Source organism: Prosopis cineraria, unplaced genomic scaffold (genome assembly GCF_029017545.1).
Source record: "Prosopis cineraria cultivar Desert tree isolate PC_DT_omini unplaced genomic scaffold, ASM2901754v1 PC863, whole genome shotgun sequence".
In the NCBI taxonomy this organism is placed as follows: Eukaryota; Viridiplantae; Streptophyta; class Magnoliopsida; order Fabales; family Fabaceae; genus Prosopis; species Prosopis cineraria.
In genome coordinates, this window is record NW_026556188.1 from 17,573 (window position 1) to 40,332 (window position 22,760).

Genomic DNA, 22,760 nt, shown 5'->3' on the forward strand with positions numbered 1-22,760 from the left:
AATTAACTTCAAACAATGACGTTGTCTTATTAGACAAATCAAATATTTTTGAATACATCTTAAATTTAAAGGAAAAAAAATGAAATTATAAACTGATGGTATGTGCAGAATCCAGTTCCAATTAAGTAAGTAGAAAGACATGCAGGCGCATGCCAGCGTGAACTTGATTGCTTTGTACAAAAACATCCTATATGTGTACATCTAAAATGTTAAACGCGGACGTGGTCAAGAGCGAGTGATGAATAAATCATGGGGACATGGAATCAACAAGGGGTTGACCGCTAAGAAGAATACATGACACATAATTAAAAAATGATTGCGGCCAGAGAGAGGGCCACATATCCTTTGCAGATTGCAGTGTTCGTGTGGGGATGGAAACTATGTGCTTTTTGACCCTCACACTACTGGGATGCATTAATATATTTATGTATATGCATGCAAACCAACTAGCCTGGTCCCGCCTTCTTTATTTTTCTGATTTGTATATCTCATGCACGTGGAAGCCTGCCTTTGTGATTGTCATACTCTCTCTGCCTCTCCCTCTCTCGCTCTCTATGAATGTGAGACACGTACGCAGGCCTGACAGACACAAAGGACAAGTAATGCAGAGTTAAGGCTGCAATTGTGGTGCCTTTACAACTAAAATTTCCCGAAATTAAGTAATAAGCATTTCTCCCATGAAAATTAGCAGAAAAAGGTATCAGACTCCAACACCATCAACCCCTTTTATCCTCCAATCTTCTACCATTATAACCATAAAGTTCAGAATCCAGTCCAAGATTGCATTATTTCACTTTCCCAAACTTATTTGTTTCGTTAGTGTAAAGAAATAGTAACACCACTAGAGCAAATGTGAACTTATCAAACGCATCGCGCGTCGGGGCATGTATAGAGAGGGAGATCAGCTTTTTGACACCTCACTAATAATAAACTATGTGAAGGACCTCTCTCTTTCTTTATCTCTTTTTTCTTTTACTTCCCCCATCTCAACCGTTTATATTAACCTTTTAACTTCTCAAAAACGCTAACATTAAATTATTTTTCATAGAGAGGAGAGAGACCTCTCTCTTTCTTTATCTTCTTTTCCCTTCACTTCTTCCATCTCAACCATTTATATAATGGTTGAGATGGAGGAAGTGAAAGGAAATGGAAATAAAGAAATGGAGAAACTCTCCACCCTTTATAAATAATTAATGACTATTTTAATACAGTTGACTTGGATATATTGACCAGCCTAAGACTTAAGGTCCAAATGGTAAGTTATAAGGGAGAATATCAGTTAGGGCCTTCAAAAGCAAATTAATCATCACATGCAATGCCCAAAAGAATTTTTTGGACTTACATGTGATTAATTTGCTTAGGGCCCTAGTTGAGATTCTCCCGAGTTATAATTGGATGTTGTGGTAGTTAGCCCTTCTCCATCAGTTTTTGTGTATTTCCTTGATTTTTCTATTTGTATTTCCAAGCTACAAGTATATGTAAAGGAGAAGACGATCGTGAGAATTGCATTTGCCTTACTTTTCCAAAGTAATTGAGGAATGGGCACCCTTGATTAATGTTCAACTATTCATATAGATGGATGAGATACATGGGTCGTTTTCCATGTATTTATATTTTCTCGAAGGATTAAGAGATTGTTTTCACATAAAAGTGATAATGAAGTTCGTCTTTACTAAAGAAAGACAATTTGAGTGCTTCACGTCTACTTGACATTTCAAATCATTGGAGGATAAAATTGAGCGGACGATAGTTCCATTTAACTACGAGACTTGCATGAATTAAATCAGTTAATCCTATCAAAAAACTTTATCATGAATGTATGGCTTCAAGTTGCAGCTTTCTCAGATTGAAGCTTCCTCATCAAGGACCCACCAAAGGATGGGATTCCCGACCGCTGGCATCTATTTGACTATTTCACTTCGTCACTGATTGATGTCTTTTGCATTACATTTTGCTTCCCTCCTCCTCTATCTCAGACTGCTCGTCGATGCAGGAGTTACATAGCTCACGTTTCCTTTACTTCTACATATGTAAGTCCCCCTTTCGTTTATCATTGAATATTAACTCGATCGATTGTGGAGTTAATTATAATATAATCAACAAATTATTAAAATTACCATATAAGATTATATTTCTTGAATTATATGGGGCACCCATTAGCTGAACATTGCGCGCTGACTGCTGAGTGTTTAAATTTAGTGTGCAGCACATATGTCATGCACGCATGTATGTTGCAAAAATTAGTACACCCTAGCTATGGCGGCCACAGGATATAATACATGCATGAATGCATAAAAGATTTCTTAAAGCCGAAGAAACGTGGAAATGGATGATGATTTGCCATTCACTGCCTGATGGGTACTCCTACCCACTTACAAAAGGGGGAGAAAAAAAGCAAACTACTTCATGTGTCGTGGGATCTCTGCGACGACCCAAAAAAGGAGGCCTGGATCCACAGGAAAAAGTAAAGCACGAGTGGACAAAAGAGACACGTTAATCTATTAGGCGTCCTCGAATTGGAGCATCGATTAAAGTTAAGAGAAAGCTAGAAGTTTTTTTTTTTTTTGGGGATAAAATTGGGGTAAAAGAAAACTAGACAACAGCACTAATGGCCTGTACCAATATTATTTCTTAAGCAAGGGGAGGGGAGGATAAATGATGAAACCCAGCAATGTAGGAAAGGGCTATATCTTGACAAACATATCAGCATATTATTAGCATCTTGAAATTCTTTTACTGTGCACCACCTGCTCTCGAGCCAATAGTGCTCCAATTTCAACAGTGGGTCCAGCATTTGGGTGATTTAGGGGCGAGCCATCGATGACTTTCCCTAAATCAGATTTTAGGATAATTTTCCTAAGGCCAAGATCCCAAATTAATTTAAAACCCCATATGCAAGCCCACAGTTCAGCACAGAACGAATCACCAACATTTTTCTTGTAAAGAAAACCAACTCTAAATGTTGCTTCAGAGTCACTAATCAACCCACCACATCCGTGATATTCGTGATATAAAAAGATATTCGTAATAGCATTGGATCGACTTAGCATCTCATGCACGTGGATATCACAAGCCTCGCTGCTCTGCTCCGCACTTGAATTTATTGGTGCTGAATGCTGTCCTGACTATAAAAAGTAAAGCAATTAATGGAGAACAAACGCCAATATATGATAGATATATTTAACATATTTTAATTAGCTTGTCACCATGTTTCAATTATTGTTACTCTATTAGCCTTCTTCCTTTTCTAATTAATTATTTCCACCCGTCGCAATCCCTTAACTAGGTTCATGATATTATATTCTTAAAAGGATTTTTTATTCATATTTTTGATGTGCTCACTCAAATTTAATTATAATCATGTTTGTATAATACGAAAATTAAGCACAACCCCCTTATAATCGCTCCGTAGCATGATAATGTTTAGCCTATAGCCAGTATGCGCTTGTTTTTATTAATGGCTACATTTTATAATAATTGTGACCCTTATATATCATAGCCAATTAATCAATAACATATAGTATTTAAGTAGAATTAATACGATTTTTTTGTGTTAATGGCTACATTTGGCCAAAAAAAAAGTAGCATTAATACGATAATCGTGTTCTTGTGCCTGAAATGGTTATTCTCCGTACCTGAAACTCCTTTTTTCCTTGCCACCACGTAATCGTAAGAATCATAAATCAAATTTAATCTTTGATAACTTCTAAAATTTCACATCATTTAAATATATTCTCCTTTGTTTTACAATATATTTTCTCTTAATTGTATATATTTTGATTGTTTAAATTAAGAAAATGTGTATCTTACTTTGGGCTTATACATTTGGTTTTTAATTCAATACTTTTAGACTAATTTTATGTTATTTATGTTATTTTAATTTAAGATTTTATTAGAAATATTTCTGGACCTTTGGTGATGCTTTTGGCTAATTTTGAGTTTCATTAATTGTAAAAATAGTGTAAAATTATCAAATTCATCACTAAAGTCGTGACTTTTGCCAACAAAATGTTCTATTTTATTTATCTAAAAATATTTGAATAGGATATATATATGCTACATGCTTGACTTAGACTGAATTATACACACTTTGAGACACATTTAGAGCTTAGTATTGTTAGGGTTTGGGCATTGGAAGACTTGAAACCAAAAAATTGAAGCTTTGAAAACATTCAAAGTTTATTTTCTTTAATTTTTCTATTCTTTTTCTCTTTCCTCTCTCATAATCTAAAATTGGTTTGAATATTTTATGTATTTAAATACTTTGTTCTATGATTGTTGGGAACCACTGTATGGATTAATACCAAATTCCTCCTCTCTTTTTGTGATTAATAATATATTGGTGTTTATTTTACTCTTTTTTTAATGTTTCTAAGTGTTTGACCAATATTTAGATGTTAGATTCACTTGGGTGATACTTAAAAAAGCTAGCTTGGGTGTAGAACTTAGATAAAATAGTACAAAAACTATAAGTTTATTGTTGAATGGATGATTTTGTTAGTAAGATAGATATATATTTGCTAACTTTAGATAGCCACATTAGAGTTGGAGCTTAAAATTAAATTTTGTTAATTGTAATAAGAGATTGGACTATTAATTTAACTAAATAATTATTTATAATTTCAGAGGGCTTGTTTAAGTATTTTTAGAATTTTAGGTTAGCACTTATCTTCATTAAAAACATTTAAAAGAGAATATATTTTTAGTATTATGAGATGCAAGGGGGTAAATAATCTTAGGTCTCAATTTGTACTTAAAGTTTGTGAACTACTCTCTTTTCTTTCTTTTCTAGTTTTATTATAATTTACAAAATTAACTTTCTCCTATAATTATTTTTGGCTCAACTTGATTGAATTTGTTAAGTCTTTTACTTGATTATTATTTTTAAATAGATATTTGTAGGTATGATATATTTCACTCACACTTTTTACTTATTAGTTATTATAGTTCGTGCACTTGTGGAGAGCACAACGAACTCAGTTTCTTGGCCAAAACAAATTTATTTTTTAATCAATTATATGGTTACCCAACTAGTTTATAAATTTTAGATGTCAAACGGATCCGAATCTATGGAATAAACTAAGATGGGTGAAATAAAGCTTTGAAAGAAGATATTAATATCGCGGTTATAAAATTTTTCCAAATAACATACAATATTATTTGTATTCATTTAAGTTAATTAGTGTACATTCTTTCATATTATAACATTTACTGACAATAAATTTATGTTAATATTTTTAAAAATCTCTATTTCAATTTAAGTAATATATATAATATAATTTGCAAGAAATAAATTTATAAAAAATCAAATTTACAAAATATCTCCCTTTTAATTCAGATGTTTATTCTTCCATTCATATTTACAAGTTACTTCATGCATGATTTATTGAAATAAATAAAATTTTAAAACTTATTAACTGTATTTAAAAATTTAAAAAGCTTTCAAACCTTATTTTTATTAAATATACGTTAACTTATTTTCTTTCATCAAGATTTACAAGAATAAAAAAATTGCAATAAAAATTTAATAATATAATTTATTAATAAAAAAATTATTTTCTCTCCCTCCTATAAATAAGTTTGGAGGAGTAGATTCAACATTTATTCTGTTATTCTGAGCTAACTCGGATTGCCATTAATTAATCTGGGATCGCATAGCTTGCAAGTGTGCCAAGCCCAAGCGTTTATGAATGGGGGACGTTTTTCCGCGTAAATTATTCGAGAACTTGGGGGACACATGATTTTAAATTTGTCCAGACAGTAGTGGTCATAAAAATTTACGTCACTCCCTTAAAACACATTTTTAATTGTCACATACATACGTAATTAATAATTAATAATATTATAACAGATGTGGGAGAATGTCAATAGGTTCCGTACCATTGGCGATCGACCAAATTCTTTAATTACGTGAGCCGATTCCACCGCCGGCCATCGATTTGACAGCAACTTTCCTACATAAATCCGGCGTCTGAATACAAGCATTAAAAATATCTAATAATTAACAAAAAAAAAATATAACAAATTATATATACATCATCAGTTACAATTCAAAAATAATGTAAATTTACTTTTCTTGGGTCGATGTGTAGGATTTATACCAGTTATAGTTAATAAAATTAGCTTAAAAAATGTTGTATTCTTGAAAAGAATTGATTAACTAGCTAGTTTTCTTGCGGGCAAGGGGGAAAAGGGGTATCTACAGCTGTTTTTTGCTCACACTCTTTTTGCGTCTGTCTTCCCTGCATGGGAGCCACCGTGCTTTCTTTAATGACCCAATTTACAGACCAACGCCGCAGAAAAGAAGCTTATGGGTTAAGAAACTCCGTCCCACTAAAAACCCTAAAAATATAGTAAAACAAAAAGTCAGATGAATGAGAGAATAAGAGCAAAGCAAAAACAAGAGCCTCTTCTTGCTTTCTTCCCTCTTCCTTCCTGACCTCCTTCTCTCTCTTTAATGATCCTTTTTCGCCCCTTCCTTTCTCGTCTCCTGTATTCCCTCAGCGTGATTCTCCACCATCTCCAAAGACCCGTCCAACTTTATAAAAGAAAATAACATTAAAAGATAACGGACACCATGGTTTTCTCTTCTATTCCAGTCTATTTAGATCCTCCCAATTGGCAGCAGGTAAGGTTTTCCTCCAATTTCAGCCACAGCTTAAACAAAAGCAAGTTACAAAAGATTTTTATTCCTATTCCCTGTAACATCTTCTTGAATATACCAGATTTCTATGTTTTCATTTATATATATATAGTTCATACTTAGCTTCCTACCTCAACTATATATTTTGCCGGGATTATTGATCTGTGCTTTGCAGCAACAAGATTATCATCAAACAAATGAGACAAGCGAGCTTCCACCCCTGCCTCCACAAGCCCCTCATATGGGCTCAATCAGGCCTGGATCGATGGCTGATAGAGCCCGGCTAGCCAAGATACCGCCACCGGAGGCAGCTCTGAAGTGTCCTCGCTGCGAATCTACCAACACAAAATTCTGCTACTTCAACAACTACAGCCTGTCTCAGCCTAGGCACTTCTGCAAGACCTGTCGGCGTTACTGGACAAGAGGCGGCGCTCTCAGGAACGTTCCGGTGGGCGGAGGATGCCGCAGAAACAAGAAGACCAAGGGAAGCCGCTCCAAGTCTCCTGCAGTCTCCGACAAACAGCCACTGTCGTCCGATCCCTCGGGCGGGGCCGCAGCCTCCGAGCTGATCGGTCAATTGCCGCCCCACGCATCTAATTTACCTTTCATGGCTTCGTTACAGAATCTGAGCCGCTGTGGCGTGGGAAGCATGGGCCTCAACTTGCAAGGGCAGAGCGATCACCACATTTTTCCCATAGGACTTAATGGAAGTAATATTTCAAGCGTAGGAGTGGACCAGTGGCGGCTACAGCAGTTTCCTTTCTTGAATGGTTTTGATCAGTCAAGTTCAGCTGCAAACCCATTCCAAAGCCAAGTTGGGGGTTCTAGGGTTACACAGCTGCCTCCAGTTAAATTGGAAGACAGTGGAGCCTTAAACTTGTCTAGGTCACAAGCTCCGAGCACGTCGGAAAATAACAACCAATACTATTCATGGACTCCTACCACAGATAATATATCTGGTCTTGCCTCCTCTTCCACGACCCATGTCTTGTAACTTCCACATCAATTAATTATTGCACCACCATGTTTAATGCATTGGAGAAATTCAAGTTCCCAGATGATGTACATGCTCCACCAAACTTCCTAGGTCTGTTCCCAGATATGGTCAGAATTCGACACACACACACACACACACACACGCACACGTCTTGTTGCCTTTGTTTATGTTCCGGATCGTGTCTCGTGTACTATACGGGCTTGATTTGTTTAACTGTGTGTGCCTGTACGATGTAATGTTTTCTGTTTGCTATCTGGCGTTATGACCTCGCCTGAATACAGAATCTTCCGATCGAGGTTACCTTGGTATCCATTTCTAGCTAGACATGCCCCACACGTGCTGCTTCGCCTGCATTTGTCGCCCACAGGTGACACGTCCTTCGGTACAGAATAGAAAACTGATACTGATAATAAAGAATGTGCCCCTCCTCGTTAGCTTTATGCCAGGCAGTGTATCTCGGGATAGTTGTTGGGACTTTAAGATTTAGTAAGTTTATGATATATATTTATTTATCCAGTTAATCTTTACATCTTCTATATACAAGTTCATACTCCTCATGCAAAGCCCTATGCTTGGTTTGAATATGATCTGTATAATTAAACATCTAACACTAGTTGGATATTTCGAGGCAGATTGTTACTTTCATGGCTCATTAATATCAATACCAGGTAATGCAAGACCCTTTTAAATTTACCGCTCTCTCGAATTTTTCATTCCCAATATAATCTCACATCCTTCGCTCTTAATACTGCACAGCCTTTTGCTGAAAACGAAAGAGACTTTGCAGTTTGCACTTTTCATGAAGGCGGTATTCTCCGAAACTTGAGTGTGAGAGTCATATAATTAATGCTCCCACGCGCCTTTAATTGTCTTTATAATGATGGCAAGATTTGGATATGGAGATCATACGTAGCGTTGAACTTTTTGAATTATACTACTAATGCTAATCGAATCACATTTTTAATTTTTTTTACATATTTTTGATAGACTTGTAATTATAATTGTGTAATATTACAGAGTTTAAGCTTTTTATTCCAGATTTTTTAAAATCCACAGTGTATATTTAATAATTATACAGACGAATTGCAAAAAAGAAAATCCAAGAAATTAAAGAAACAAGGCTTTTAATGTCCGTATATAATCAAATCAATGGATGGATCCCTTTCTGATTTATTTTCCACCTGCCGGAACTACACCTAGCTAGAACCATAGAAGGACGTACGTAGCAGCGTCAAGCTAAGAGTCAAGGAGAGGAAAGAGGGAGGATGTAAAAGAATGGTGTGTTCTTTACTTATGGTCGAGAGATCTATCAAGAATTATGAAGTTGCAATCATCAGGGCAGATTTCATGTGAGAGATGGGACGTACTTGTTTGTTTGATTCGAGGTTGAAAGTGGAAGACATCACACATTCAAATGGAACCATTCGAGGAAGACGCCAAAATCCCACTCAAAACCATGCAACCAAGCCTGAGTGGGCAAGTATTCTAGAACTTCCCAGGCACGGCGGTGCAAACTGCAAAAATACAAACGCCTACCTCTCCAATAAATGAATCGACAAATCATATTATATTTTGCCCTCAAGATTTCAAAAGAAGAGAAAAAGATTCTACGGTCAAAGCAAGCCCGAGACCTTACAAATTCACGCTTGCCCGCACTCTCTCGTCCAGTCTCCCCCGATCAAGTGTCTCGCGTATATATCCTTGGGTTTACAAACTCATCAATGGGTTATATATTAATATTCTAATCCCCCGGGAATAATGAATGGATAAAATAAAAAAGAATAGGAAAAGGCAGCGATGAGAGGATAACTTTTGCAGGGACCAGTGCTGCTTTCAAGAACGAATAAAGCAACAAAACCAGAAGAGACCAACGCAGATAAAAGCCCCCTCTATGTCCGTGTGTCGCAAGCTTGTCTTAGAGTCACGTAGGGATAAAATGTGGTTTCATGTGATTCCAAAAATGTCCGTGTCAGCGCGTTCTCCCCACTCCCTTTTTTCATAAAATATTACTATTAGTCTATTATCACTGTAAATTACTTTAAAATTTATAACAGCATTAAAAAATCAAGAGTCTAGTGCGTTGTTAAAAAAAATTAAAATATAGAATTTATTGAAATGGTTGTTTGAGGCCCCGTTTGTTTGACCGAGAGCATCAAATTTACTGAGTTCTCTTTCATTTTCGTCTCCTGAGGTTCATTTATAACGAACCAAACGAGAACTCCTAGTGTAGCGTGTGGAACATGACAAGAAAGACGGAAACTGTAAATTCAAAATGAAAAAGGAAGAGGGGCGTGCAAGTAAAATTTGCAGGATTGGTGGCATAGAGAAGGGGGGGGGGAATCAAAGGGGCGCAGAAATTGATGCAGAGCAAATGAGGTGCACGTGGCGAATCGTAGACCGTTGGATGGATGGTCCGAAAGCAAAAGGTTATTGCTTTTCCTATTCCCTCCTTCGGTTCCCTCCCTGCCTCTTGTCATTCTTTTTCTCCTTCGTCTTCTTCTACTTAAGTTGTAGCCTTTTTCTTTTTAACAGATACGTGGGAGTGGACCCCCTCGTCAATGTGTGCCCTCCGGCCTCAACTGTTAATTTGCACGCTCGCGCTCAGTCCTCTGTATCATCCTCATAATTGGTAAGGAACAGTCTCAAAATCGAATCGATGCCAGTGGTACGCTCCCAATCATTTTACAATCCAGGTTATATACTCTTGTGCCTCGATTAACATGACCAGTTCTTAAACTTGATCTCTTGATCGATCCATCTATATGATCTATCACAGCGTTCTTTAACTTGCCAGCTTCAATGCCTTCTTCACATGCCACAAAAGCAGACACTTCATGTGCTGTTCTCAAAAACCCTTCACATGTTGGCATGGGAGCTCTGTCCCGTGCGTCAGGCTGAACATGGGCCGATTGCAATTCGGTTTGACATGAATCTGAAGCCCAATGCTGAAATCCTTTCCGTTTTGAATCGAAGGCCCGGTCCAACCAGCTGCAATTCTACACATGGCGGGTCTGCAATATTAGCATGAGTCAGGCCGATTCAACCTGGACAGTCTCTTTTCTATTGGAACATAATTTATTCCAGGTTTTTTTTTCCAACAATTTTTATTCCAGTTTGAAACGAGAAAAAAATCTGAAGCGTTGAAAAGTGACCAGTCTAAGTATAGCAATTACAATATCTGTATGCAATTTGGTTTATATATATTTACATTTAAATTATTTATATTGGGGGGGGGGGGAGAGAGTAAACGTGGAGGATGTATGATCAAGATTCAAGTCTCCCTTTTTACCGACGCCATGAGGAAAACCTCTCAATCCCTCCCCGTACATCCACACACGCACTATTCTACTGCATACTTACTCTTTATATTAGACATATAGCATAAATGTGTGTACACAAAATTAGGCGCGCATGTATATGCATGTAGAATGGTAAACCGTTGGATAGGTGGAATAAAAAATTAAAAAGTCAATAATAATTTCTAGTCTTGGGGTAGCAAGAGCATCACTGCTTGATTATGATTCGTTTGTCTCGTGATGAGTGAGGATTTAAAAAAAAAAATTCAGGATGAAATATCACTATTGTCGCCTTGGAAAAGGAGTTGAAGGAAGGTCATGAGCACTGGGACATCAATTCTTAATTTAAAGCTTTAAAAATTAAATTGATGATTTTATTTTATTATAAAGTTTATATTAAATTCAATTTCATTGGATCTGGAATTTTTGACATTAAGTAAGCGCACTTACCTTAACATTCTAAATACGGTTCACCGAAGAACTTCCCTGCACCATGTCTCCCAATCCCATTCTTCTCGCCTTAAAGTAATTCTCTCAGCAGCTTAACCTAGCCCAATGGCTTCTTCTTGATCGGCTCAGTGGAAAATATGTCCCCGAGTTGATTCAGATTATTGGTTTTCCGCGATGCTTCCATTGCTGGGGATTTATTAGGTTTCTAAATGTTAGAGACAAGAGGGTGAGCAATGCCACGGCACTTGTTTGGGTGCAGTCTGTCATGAACCCAACCCAGGCAAGGCCCAAATGACGACGCATGCACAGTACACGTGCCACGAGAGCTACATTGCAGCAAGAGAGAGAGAAAGGGGAAGAAAATGTGAAAACTGTGCGAATTGGAGGACGATGCATGATTATAATAAGGATAGAAACCGTTAGTAGTGGGGTGTGGAATGATTTGGCAATCTTCTCTCTTGTGGACTCTGCCCCCCTCGTTGCTTCTGAATTTCTGTTGCTTTTCCATTGCCTGCGTTCTTGTAAAATTTCTGGGAATACTTGTTGATATTTATTTCTTTTTGAACTTTATCAGTCATTAGAGGACTCGATATAGCAGAAATAATACCATTTCCCAGAGTTATTCATTTACTCTGGGAAATGGTATTATTATATATTTAAAATACGGCAATTTTAAAAAATTTTAGAGTACGGGTACAACTATATAAATAATTAAATATTAAATATTTAGAAACACATATACTTTCAATACAATAAACAATAAACGTAATTAAATATTAAATATTTAGAAGCACATATTTTTAATATAACAAACAGTTAAGCAATTAAGCAAAATATCAAATGACATAGGATAATGATTCTCAAGTTCTTCATTAATAGTAAAGTTAAAAGAAATAAACCATCCAAGTGAAAAAAAAATTATTTTAGTGGCAGGGTTAACTTATGTAATTATGAATATAAAAAGCCAAATTGCAATATTTTCTTGTCTGTGTATTTCAAAAGTAATTTTTCCAGCTCCTACTTTCCTTTATTAATATAAAAAAGAAGCTTTAAAGCACAATTGTGCCTAAAGACAGGCAGATAGCAATAGAACGTAAGATGTGAACAGAGGTGGGCAATTTTAGAATAGAAGAATTGACTAGAGAAGAAGCACTAGAGAAGAATTTATGTCGAAGGCTGGAGAAGATAGCACTAGAGAAGAACTAAACAGAAGAGTGAGAGGACCAATTTCTAATATGAGGAGGCAGGAGAAGACAAAGCTAGAGAAAAAGCAATGAAATACAAAGGTGAAGCCGAAGAAGACGCTAAAACTATGACTGAGTAGTGTCGGACTGATGATGCAATGACAATTGCGAGTCAAAAAGATAGAGCAATGCCCACATGCAATATATTTTACAGAATGAAAGGGGAAAGGATGGACTGAACGAAGCATATAGGGCTTTTGATTTTGAGAAAAAATTAAAAAAAAGACCAAAATGCAAAATTTCATGTCCAACTCGTGTCTACCCAAACCTTCCCGTTTCAACCTGTGTCCAATAAAAGATGAAAAAGTGGACACGCCGCATCCACATCCTAAATGTGTATCCTTGTTAGATGCATATCCAACACGTTGTCCGTGCTTTAGAGGAAGTGCTTATTCAAGGTCAAGCAATTTTTTAAATACTATGAAATGACAAACTAGCAAAAGCTTGTCATAGCTTCAATGCATTTGGATTGCAATGTTCTACTATGGTACTAGATGTTAGAAAAGGCTAAATGTGTTTCGACTTGGGCATCCTTAGCGAATGCCATTAAAGATCAATATGGCCCTTACAAGTTCGATTGCGCAAGAGTCTAGCTATTTAAACTGACCCAACAAGGGTCGTTAGAGGATTATAATGCCAAGCTCACGACATTAGCAAACAGAACAAAAGATGTGAATGAGTAAGTACTGCTAGACTATTACATTAGGGGACTTAAGCCCGAGCTCCATCATGACATTCTAGTTCAATGACCATAGTCTTGAAGGTGATGACATTAGCCCAATTATTTTTAGAGATTATAGTGTACGGAGTTTCGATGCCAAAAGGCCGAACAACAACAAGAAGTAGAGGTATATATAATGCTGAAAAAGCCATCGTTCCATTTAATAGTAGAGTGACTTCGTTTAATCAAAGTAGAGGGGGTAAGACTAACTTGCCTCCATTATTACCCACTCCAAAAACTCCTCCTATCAAGAGAATAACGCCAACTGAGAAGCAAATAAGGAAAGAGAACAGCTTGTGCTTTACCTGTGACAATAAGTTTTCACCTACCTATAAATGCCTAGACAAACAAATGGTGATATTGATAGGTGAAGAAGATGAGGAGCAAAATAGGATCACTGAAACAATAGGAAACATAGTGGAAGAGGTTCCTATGCCTGAGGCTACTATTCATTATCTGTCCTTACATGCATTACAAGGGACACAAGGGGCAGCTACTATAAGGTTCTCAGGCACAATTTATAGGACTGAGATGCAAATTCTTTTAGATAGCGATAGTTTGGACGATTTAATACATCCCAAGATTGTGTAGCATTTAGGAATTCCAATTGAAAACACATCGGATATTCATGTGTTGGGGGCACCAAACAAGTGATGACAAATACATGTATGGTTAGGGATCTTCTAGTAAAAATCTATGATTATTCTTTACCATTAACTCTATCTGTACTACCTGTAGCAAGGGGTCATAAGCGCTGATTAGTTAGAGATGTTAGGGCCCCATGTGGCCGATTATAGCACTTCCACGATAAACTTTGTGGAAGATGGATGATTTATTACATTAAAAGGATTTTGAGGACCACCCCTAGCATAAGCCCAATTCCATCATTTAGTACAACTCAATCAAGTGGATTCCATTGCAGACTTATTCATAGTAAAAATAACAAAAGAGAGTCACTCCATAAACGGAATGGAAGTCAAAGATATGAAACTCGCATCCATTTTAAGGAAACACAAAATTGTTTTTTAGGTACCCCAAAGCTTAGTCAAAAAAATTAAAATTAAAAAGATGGTGATGGAATTACTTAGTGATGGATTGATTCAACTGAGCTCCAATCTGTTCTTAGCTCTAGTCATCTTGGTAAAGAAGAAAGACGGGACTTGGTGCTTTTATGTTGACTGTTGAGGACTAAACGCACTGACCGCAAAAGATGTGTTTCCTATGCTGATAGTAGACGAGTTAATTGATGAGCTTTATGGCTCTATATTTTATTCTAAGTTAGATCTCAGATTAGGCTACCACCAGATTCTAGCGAGGGAGGCTGTCAGAGAAAAGACTGCTTTTAGGACTCACCAAGGTCTATATGAATGGCTAGTAATGCCCCTCGGGCTCGCAAATGCCCCAGCAACATTTCAAACTCTCATGAACACTAATTTTTGACTATATCTCAGATGTTTTGTTCTAATATTTTTGATGATATACTCATTTATAGCATCATATGGGATTTGCACTTACAACATCTCGATATGGTTTGATGTTATTAGAAAAACACCAACTGTTTGCAAAAGGGGCCAAATGTGTTTTTGGTCAAAGGATGATAGACTATTTGGGCCACACAATTTCAGCTTATGGAATCGAGATGGATCAGGCTAAGGTAGTCGCCATTCAAAATTAGCCCACTCCTACAAATGTTACACAGCTGTAGGACTTTTTAGGACTTACTGAATATTACAAGCAATTTGTTAAGAGTTATGCCTAATTGGCTGGTCCATTAACCAAGTTGTTAGATAAAGATGCCTTTAAATGGATCGCTTCGGCCTAAGAAGCGTTTGGATCTTTGAAAGATGCTCTAAGTTGAGCTCCTGTACTTACTCTACCAAATTTCATCAAACCTTTTGTCCTTGAAACCGATGCATTCGAGGTTGGTATTAGTGCTATTCTCAGTCAAGATAGGCATCCAACAGCCTTCTTCTCTAAGAAACTCTCTCCTCGCATGCCAAAACAGAGGTTGTCTTAGAGTTTTGATGTTATCTTTTTAAGCATTTCTTCACAATCCGAATGGAGGGAAATTTTATGCTTTCTTTTTAGTTGCCTTTTATTATTTTCTATATTTTTATATCGTTTTTTTTGAAAAATGAAGGGAAATGGAGGGAGGGGAATTGAAAACACCTTATGCCCCCCTCCCCACACACAAAATATATATATATATATATATATCAGACATCGCGACGTACTTGCTTTCATTTAGATCCAACTCTCTCTCTGCATACACACCCATATCTAACTCACCGGGTTCAGTTTTTATGTTCATTTCAAAGATGAGCACCATGAGCTCATTCTTATAATAAAATCTGAGCCATTCAATTTTTAATTTAGATGATTCAGATTTAATATATTGTTATATATTATATTTATTAAAATAAAAATTTTAAAAAATTATAAAATAATTTTAATAAATTTTTTATTTTTAATTTGATCTAGATTTAATTTAGTGGGTTCATTTTAATATTTAAATTTTTATAATTAATATATATTAATTATTCAAATGTACCTTGCACAGTCTTAAACTGTATAGAAAAAATTTGAATAAATAATATATATTAATTATAAAAATTTTAATATTAAATTAAACTCTTTAAATTAAATTTAAAGTAGATTAAAAATAAAAAATTTATTAAAATTATTTTATAATTTTTATAAATTTTTATTTTAATAAATATAGCATATAATAATATAATAATACTTTAAATGTGAATCATTTAAATTAAAAATTTAAATAATTTAAATCTCATTTCAAGGACGATTACATCCTTGGGATGAGTGGGGAAGTTAATTCCCTAACTCACCACATCTCTATCATTCCCGTGCCAATGAACTTAAATACTTGCTCTCAAATAAATATGCATGCCCAAAGAACTTGAACATATCGAAGGAAGAGACCAGCAGCGTATTAGAGAAAAGAGAACCGCGTCTATAATTTTTGGGAAAGCCATTTCAAGAGCAAGATTCTACAATCCGTCGAGGTCAGTAATAATAATGATATTAAAAATGATAAATAAAGATCAACCACATTACTCGCGCCTCATTGGGTGCCATTCCCTCGTCTGACTTTCTTAATCTTACCGTAAAGATCCAGCAGCAATGGCGCCGGAAACAAAGATTCAATCTCTCTGGACAGATCGAGAAAATTTCCTGCGCCGCTTGATTTTCTCTTCCCGGACGGAATTGATCTGGGCTTCTTTGGAGCAGGCGGGCATCGCAGGCTCGACGGGATTTTGTGATCTGAAGATGTTGGAGTCTTGCACCCGCGGCTTGATTCATCGAGGTCTCTCTGGGCCTCGGAATTGTAGGATCGAATGTTGAGATTCAAGTTAGCTGCGGAAACAATATTGAGGGGCCGGTCTCGATCATTGTCGCCTTCCCGGTGAGTTCCTTGCACTGGATGGTCGAGACAAAGCTCGCCATCCTCTCTGGTCGAAGCACTCTGCTGCTCCATTTGATCGAGGAAGTCCACGGTGGGCCTTACCAACAAATTGAACTCCATTTCATCAAGAAAAAGCATCAGGTCCAACGAGACTAGAATTTGGATAGCTCGGAGAAATTAATTAGAGAGGCAGAAAGAGGAAGAGGATGGAAATGAAACATGAGAGGGAATTTGTCAACCTTGTTTTTAGGGGACGACAATCTCGAATGGGCGTGCTTATGACTACGAGTTAGTTACTGCGAGAGAGAGGGAACGAAAGTCGGTCTGGGCGAAGGATCCGATGCGTTTAAGTAACAATAAAACGGGGACGAAGCAATGGGAATTTTGATGGCATCCCCCACTCCCAGATTTACCCCATTAAATATACTCCTCATGCAATTATGCATGCCATCAGTACTATGACGTAACTTTCCATCCCCACTCGCCATCTCAAATGTGATTACCATCTGCCATCATTTTGTTACTCATGTATGCACATACGCACACTGTATATATATATATATATATATATATAGCATTTCGGAGTTTGTATTAACGTTTTTGTCATTACGGCCACTAAGTACTAAATTCTTTTGTGTGCGCAATTAATTTCTTATTCCTCACCATTTTGTTCCATATTATAAGATTTTAACATGTCTGCTTACTACTTATTGCCGGCGTGAGACTTTATAGATCACTTTTACCCGTCGCGCATTTTTAATTTCTTTCGTGAATTGGCGTGAAAAGGACATTAGCAGGACCCTCGACTTCAAGATCCAAACATTTCTCTCTATTTTGTTTTTCTATATATGCACGGCTTGGTTTAACGCTCACCATAGGGAAAACCCTTTTGGCCGCAGTTCAAATGTAAATTGCTCATGGATTTATACATCATATATTTCCCTATACATCTTGAAACTAATGTTTTCCATAAATCAAATGACAGTCATATATTGGCTAATAGATAAAGCTCTATTCAAATTTTCATTGTCGATTACTTCTCAAGGCAGGGAAAGCTTGAGGGTCTAATCGTTGAAAATTTGCATTCGGTCAAAATTGCCAAACCCAATTATATATACTTCGTTATAGAGACAACCGGACCTGATTTGGAGATAATATTTCTATCGTCAAACTGGAAAAAGAAAAAAAAGATCGGATATCCATATATGCAGGATGAAATATACTCGTTAAACCTTGAGATTATAAAGAAATTAGTGGGGATATTTTATGGAAATTAAAGTATCATTGGCAAATTGACGGTGTACTGGACCCAAAAAAAAAAAAAAAGGAATGGCATGAGTTATCTGTTTTGAAGAGAGAAAGTAATTATATGCTCGAGCACGATGAAACATGAGCAGTAGAGTGGGATATAATGAGAGATTGGAACGGGAAATGGGAGAGAGGTGGGGTTTCAGAAAAGGGTCCCAATGCCGGCCATTTGTGAAGTCTGGGATAAGCGCCCCAGATATTGGTCTGGACTTGGGATCCCAAGATTTCGCAGTATCCACCATCCTCGGGTGATTTTCCTATTTTGGGGGATGCAAGCATGCAAAAGCAATTAGAGTTTATTATTTTACCCGGTTTTTCTGTGGGGGGGGGGGGGGGGAGGGGCGGGGTATGAAGCTTATTGCAAGCAGCATGGCTAAAAGTCCGATGATCTGACCTTCTCAGATTGTAAAAATAAATGTCGCTAAAATGGTTTTAGCATGCGGTGTGGATTCCGCTATTGACAGTAAATATGTGAGAGTGCGGAGATGAAAATGACAAAGTGAATGTGCAGAAAGTGGAGGACCCAGCCGGATTGCTTGGATTTCACCACATGATGACTGATATATTTTCAGGAGTCAGGACCACATCCACAGCCTACCCGTGCACCTTTCTTTTTCTTCTCTGCGACCCCCCAACATGCAATAATTTCACCCTTTCATCAGTACTTTGTTCTCTTCCTTCCTTCTCTTCACCTTAACGTTTGCCACTCCCTCCACCTTGCTACCGAGCTATTTCTGTGTGTTTAATTAACCAACAACAGCGAGTCTATTATCTATATATATGGCATGGACAGCAAAGCCGAGACCAAAACATGCTGTTTTGGCCCCTGTATAGTTGAGATGTGATAACGTTTGAGATCACGCGGCCGTAAATATTCTCATTTACATCTCAGCCTAATTAAGTGCATATTTTACTGTACAGTGTGATGCTGTGATCTAACTTTTAAGCCGTATGTATGCTGCAGAGATGACATGATGATGTGGGGCATGTACGGGGCAGAGGGCCAAGCTTTAAAAGTTAAAATAATTTTTTTTTTTTAAAAAAATAAAGGTCAAGAGGGGAGACTAACACGCACTCTCTCATGGGACATAATTGCATCCTGTTGTCACGGATGATATTTCCGTGACCGTGTAAAGACCAAGATAATGAACGGTCCGCTGGTTAGCCTCGCACAATATGGGTAAAGGGGGCGACATTAGCATTGGGGTGTTCTGCCTCAGTCTTCGGACTGTGTGCACAACTGGTCGGGGGCTAGTGCCGCCTCCCTGATGAGCCCATGGCAGGGCAAACCAGTGTGATCCGTACGTGGTAAGGCTTGTCCTGAGGATTATGGGGTCCTCCAGGACGCCGCACGGGCGCCGTGTGCTGCGCCAGACTCTCAGCCCGTGACAGAGTGGTATCAGAGCAGGACGTACTTTACTGTCGTGTGCGCGTGGGGTCCCACGTTGGGACTGGTCGGCCTCGGCACCGCTCCAGAAAGGCCTCCGAGCAGGTGGGTCCAAAAGTGGGGACTCTCGGGCGGGAAGGTTGGCCGTTGTCGACTCCACTCCTGTTGGCTCGCGGGTGCGAGTGGGTCCGAGAGTGCAGGACTCGGGTGGCCACTCAGCAAGTAAGCTGATGTGTTTGTGGCAGTACTGTATGTACGATCCTTGGGCGGAGTCGTTCTCCTAATTATTCATACATGCCTTTTATCCAATTTTTTTATGTTGAAAGCCAATAAAAAAATGGCAATTGTATATCATAATTCATGAAAAAATTAACAAAACTTTAGTACTATTTGGATAAAAAAAAAAAATTAAATTATTAGAAATAAAAAAAATTAGAGGCATTTACTTAAACAAAAAAATATTATTACGAAAAAAATGGTAGAAAAAAAAAATATTTCTTAATTACCTAGATGAGAATTTAATTCACATTATTAAAAATATAAAAAAATAGATATAATTTGGTCAGTTTAATTTATTTAATTTAAAAAATTTTAGATTAAATCAAATTGATCAATCAAATTTTTTCATAAAAAAATCAAATCAAACTAAAAAATAAAATAAAATAAATCAAGTAAATAAAATTTAATTTGATTCGGTTGAATTTAGTTTTGCTAACCCTAGAGAGATTGATAATGAATGTGTATATGGACAGCACTGCGACCAACGTGCCTTCTTGTTGCCTCTGCCATCTTCCCAATTATTTATACCTATGTACGTTCCCTTCAACTCCCTCCGCTCTCCACATGTTCCCCGTCACTCTCAACAAGTTCCTAATCAATCTCTCCATATGCCTTTTAGTTTCCTTGTATCTATACTGTTAATCGCTTAATTAATGTTTTCCATTCACCCTCGGCCTGCGCACCCAACCTAATGCCCTCTGTGCTCAGTTTCTCTTTTTTCTTTTCCACCAAAATCTCCTCAGTTTCGTTGTCCCAAAAAAAAAAAAAAAAGAGAATGCACTTCACTGGGCTATTTTAAACGACTTATTATTTCTCGGGACACACAGCTCAGTGTTATACTTTTGAAAGGAATGAAATTTGGGCCGTGGGGGGGGTTGATAATGGAACATATGTTTAATGTCCAAAGTCGAGGTCTTGGATTTTTTTTTTTTTGAATAAGTTGAAACATGCATAGTGCGTAGGGTAAGTACGATTAATTTGGTAGAAGGAAATAACATTAATTCAGGGCTAATGATGAATGTTTTTAATTTATGACTTCATAGGAAACATTCGATTCAACGAACTAAAAATCACTGCCTCAAGCTCTCTGTTCAAGCGGGCTTTGTCTTAACATCGTTGCACGTCATCGGTCCCCTTCCTCTTTAATTTCATTCCTTCCTCGGTTCTTTCTTAACGTTTTTTTTTTCTTTTAAATTTTTTTTCCCTCCAACCATTTTTCTGGACAGCTCATTAATTATCGTGATCTCTATACTTGAATGTGATGGAGCATCAAAACCAAGAGCTTTTAGGCATTTTAACCCTCAAAATTAAAATTTTATTTTTTTTTGTGGAGGGTTTACCCCGTATCGTATGTTTCTTTGGTTGAGTTGTGACTTGGGAGAAACCCAGGAAGCAATTATGGTGACTATTGAAAGCGGTGATAAACCAGCAGTGGCAGGGTGGCTTGGTGGAAATACCCTCTTCTTATTTGCATAAATTGAATTGTACCTTGCAACGAATCAAGTTTTCCCTTACCAACAGGGTTCAAGTGTAATGAAAGAGAGTAGTTGCTTATAATATCAGTGAGATATCCACATTTAGCATTCGACTATGCTTACAATAAAACGGTACATGTGAGCACTAAAAAAGGTTTTCCCTTCAAAACTTTATTTATTACTCATTCTTCTGTTGTTTTGTTGTACCCTTTGGCGAAACCTCTGGTGATCATAAATCAATGGCATTTGATGCATGATTATTTCTAGTTATTTATATTAATATTAGGATTTTGATATGTAAAGTCAATTCTTTCGCTAGAGTTGTTAAAATAACAGCAAGAGCATGACTTCCATACTTTTTAATAAAAATAATCGAATAGCCGAGTGGCGAAAACCCTTCACATTTGAGGAGCGGGACAAGGTTGGTAGCCCAGTCCGTGTTGGTCTTGCAGCAAGGAACACGCAAAATTTGCAAACTCCAGACAGTTTAGCATCCTTGGAATATAGTGTCTCCAGCAGAGAGCAGGGAAGCATTGAGATGCATATCTGTTGAATGATATTCTTCTTCCACCAACATATTAAGCCCGAAACACTCTTTGTCACGATTGATAATTGGATCGCACTCCCTTTCAAGTTCCGAAGATGTAACTCCTCCTTTTCAGCACCCAAATCATCACGAGAGGACTGCGTGCTTGAGCTGACCGTTCGCTGAAACTCCCAAAACCTTGAATTCCTCTGGATAGTTTCCGAGCACGGTCTTGCTCTTCCTTAAGAAGAGGTCCTTCTTCCTGCAGCATCAATATACTGGAAAGCTTTTCATCTGATTAATGACAACTCTGTCGCTCTAGAATTCCACAGCAACGCAGGCCCGTGTGTCAGTAGGTGCTCCAGGACTATCAGAGAATTGTGAGATGCCCTCCAATTCTTCTTTTCAAATTTCAGCAATCTGTTTGGGAACAATGCCTGTCAGCTACCCATGATTACTCACTGCCGAAATTAAAGTTGAGATAAAATGAAAACCTTTTGTGCAGAATCTCGACGATCCTCCAATAATCTTCCTGTTCGAAAGCAGCTCTAGAAATTAATCTGAGTGTCGGCGAATCCGCGGCCCACGGATTTCCATTGGTAGCCTCTTCTGTCATCCTGCAATTTAATATACAGTGGAAAGACCATACAGAAAAGAGATCAACAGAGCCGAAACGAGACCTAGAGATATCAGTACACAGGAAGTCAAAGTGCCGAGCTTTACAGTTCGGCGGGGGTGACATCGATGAGTGTTTAATCTAGGTCTTGATTTTTCTCCTTGAGGAAGAAAGAGCTTGCTTTCTGAATTCGTGGAACAAGAGGCGGTGCTCATTTTGCTGTTTCTCCTCTGTCATCAGTCCACCTAATGATCTAACTTGGATTGAAATAATTAAGTTGAGCGCACTGCTCTTTGATACAAGGAAACCGGCACCTCCTACTATGCAGTCAGAAAAACGTAGAATTGATGGCCCTTGCGCGAGGATGAGAATCGATGAAGAATTTCGCAAGGAA

General features: G+C 37.4%; 2 protein-coding genes, 1 long non-coding RNA gene and 1 pseudogene across 3 annotated transcripts; 2 read left to right on the forward strand and 2 right to left on the reverse strand.

The window, feature by feature from the left end:
• Positions 1 to 6,357: 6,357 nt before the first annotated feature.
• Positions 6,358 to 8,224, forward strand: LOC129298622 (dof zinc finger protein DOF3.6-like). The gene is made up of 2 exons (XM_054937044.1): positions 6,358 to 6,628; positions 6,819 to 8,224. The coding sequence occupies exons 1-2, from the start codon at positions 6,578 to 6,580 to the stop codon at positions 7,635 to 7,637; spliced, it is 870 nt and encodes a 289-aa protein (XP_054793019.1). The 5' UTR covers positions 6,358 to 6,577; the 3' UTR covers positions 7,638 to 8,224.
• Positions 8,225 to 10,149: 1,925 nt separating this feature from the next.
• On the forward strand, positions 10,150 to 10,858 carry LOC129298619 (uncharacterized). Its single transcript, XR_008590395.1, has 2 exons — positions 10,150 to 10,305; positions 10,417 to 10,858. It is a non-coding gene; the product is annotated as an uncharacterized LOC129298619 (long non-coding RNA).
• A 5,465-nt stretch (positions 10,859 to 16,323) lies between these two features.
• LOC129298620 (cyclin-dependent protein kinase inhibitor SMR14-like) lies at positions 16,324 to 17,243 on the reverse strand. The gene has a single exon (XM_054937043.1). It carries the CDS (start codon positions 16,911 to 16,913, stop codon positions 16,434 to 16,436), a length of 480 nt encoding a protein of 159 aa, XP_054793018.1. The 5' UTR covers positions 16,914 to 17,243; the 3' UTR covers positions 16,324 to 16,433.
• A 4,610-nt stretch (positions 17,244 to 21,853) lies between these two features.
• Positions 21,854 to 22,550, reverse strand: LOC129298617 (uncharacterized; annotated as a pseudogene).
• Between the last annotated feature and the right edge of the window lie 210 nt (positions 22,551 to 22,760).

What these genes read in the sequence shown, in the direction of transcription:
- LOC129298622 (XM_054937044.1), top strand. Translation starts at nt 6,578, where the DNA reads ATGGTTTTCTCTTCTATTCCAGTCTATTTAGATCCTCCCAATTGGCAG. An exon ending in ATCCTCCCAATTGGCAGCAG is followed by an intron (nt 6,629 to 6,818) that starts GTAAGGTTTTCC and finishes TGTGCTTTGCAG; the next exon opens with CAACAAGATTATCATCAAAC.
- LOC129298620 (XM_054937043.1), bottom strand. Translation starts at nt 16,913, where the DNA reads ATGCTTTTTCTTGATGAAATGGAGTTCAATTTGTTGGTAAGGCCCACC.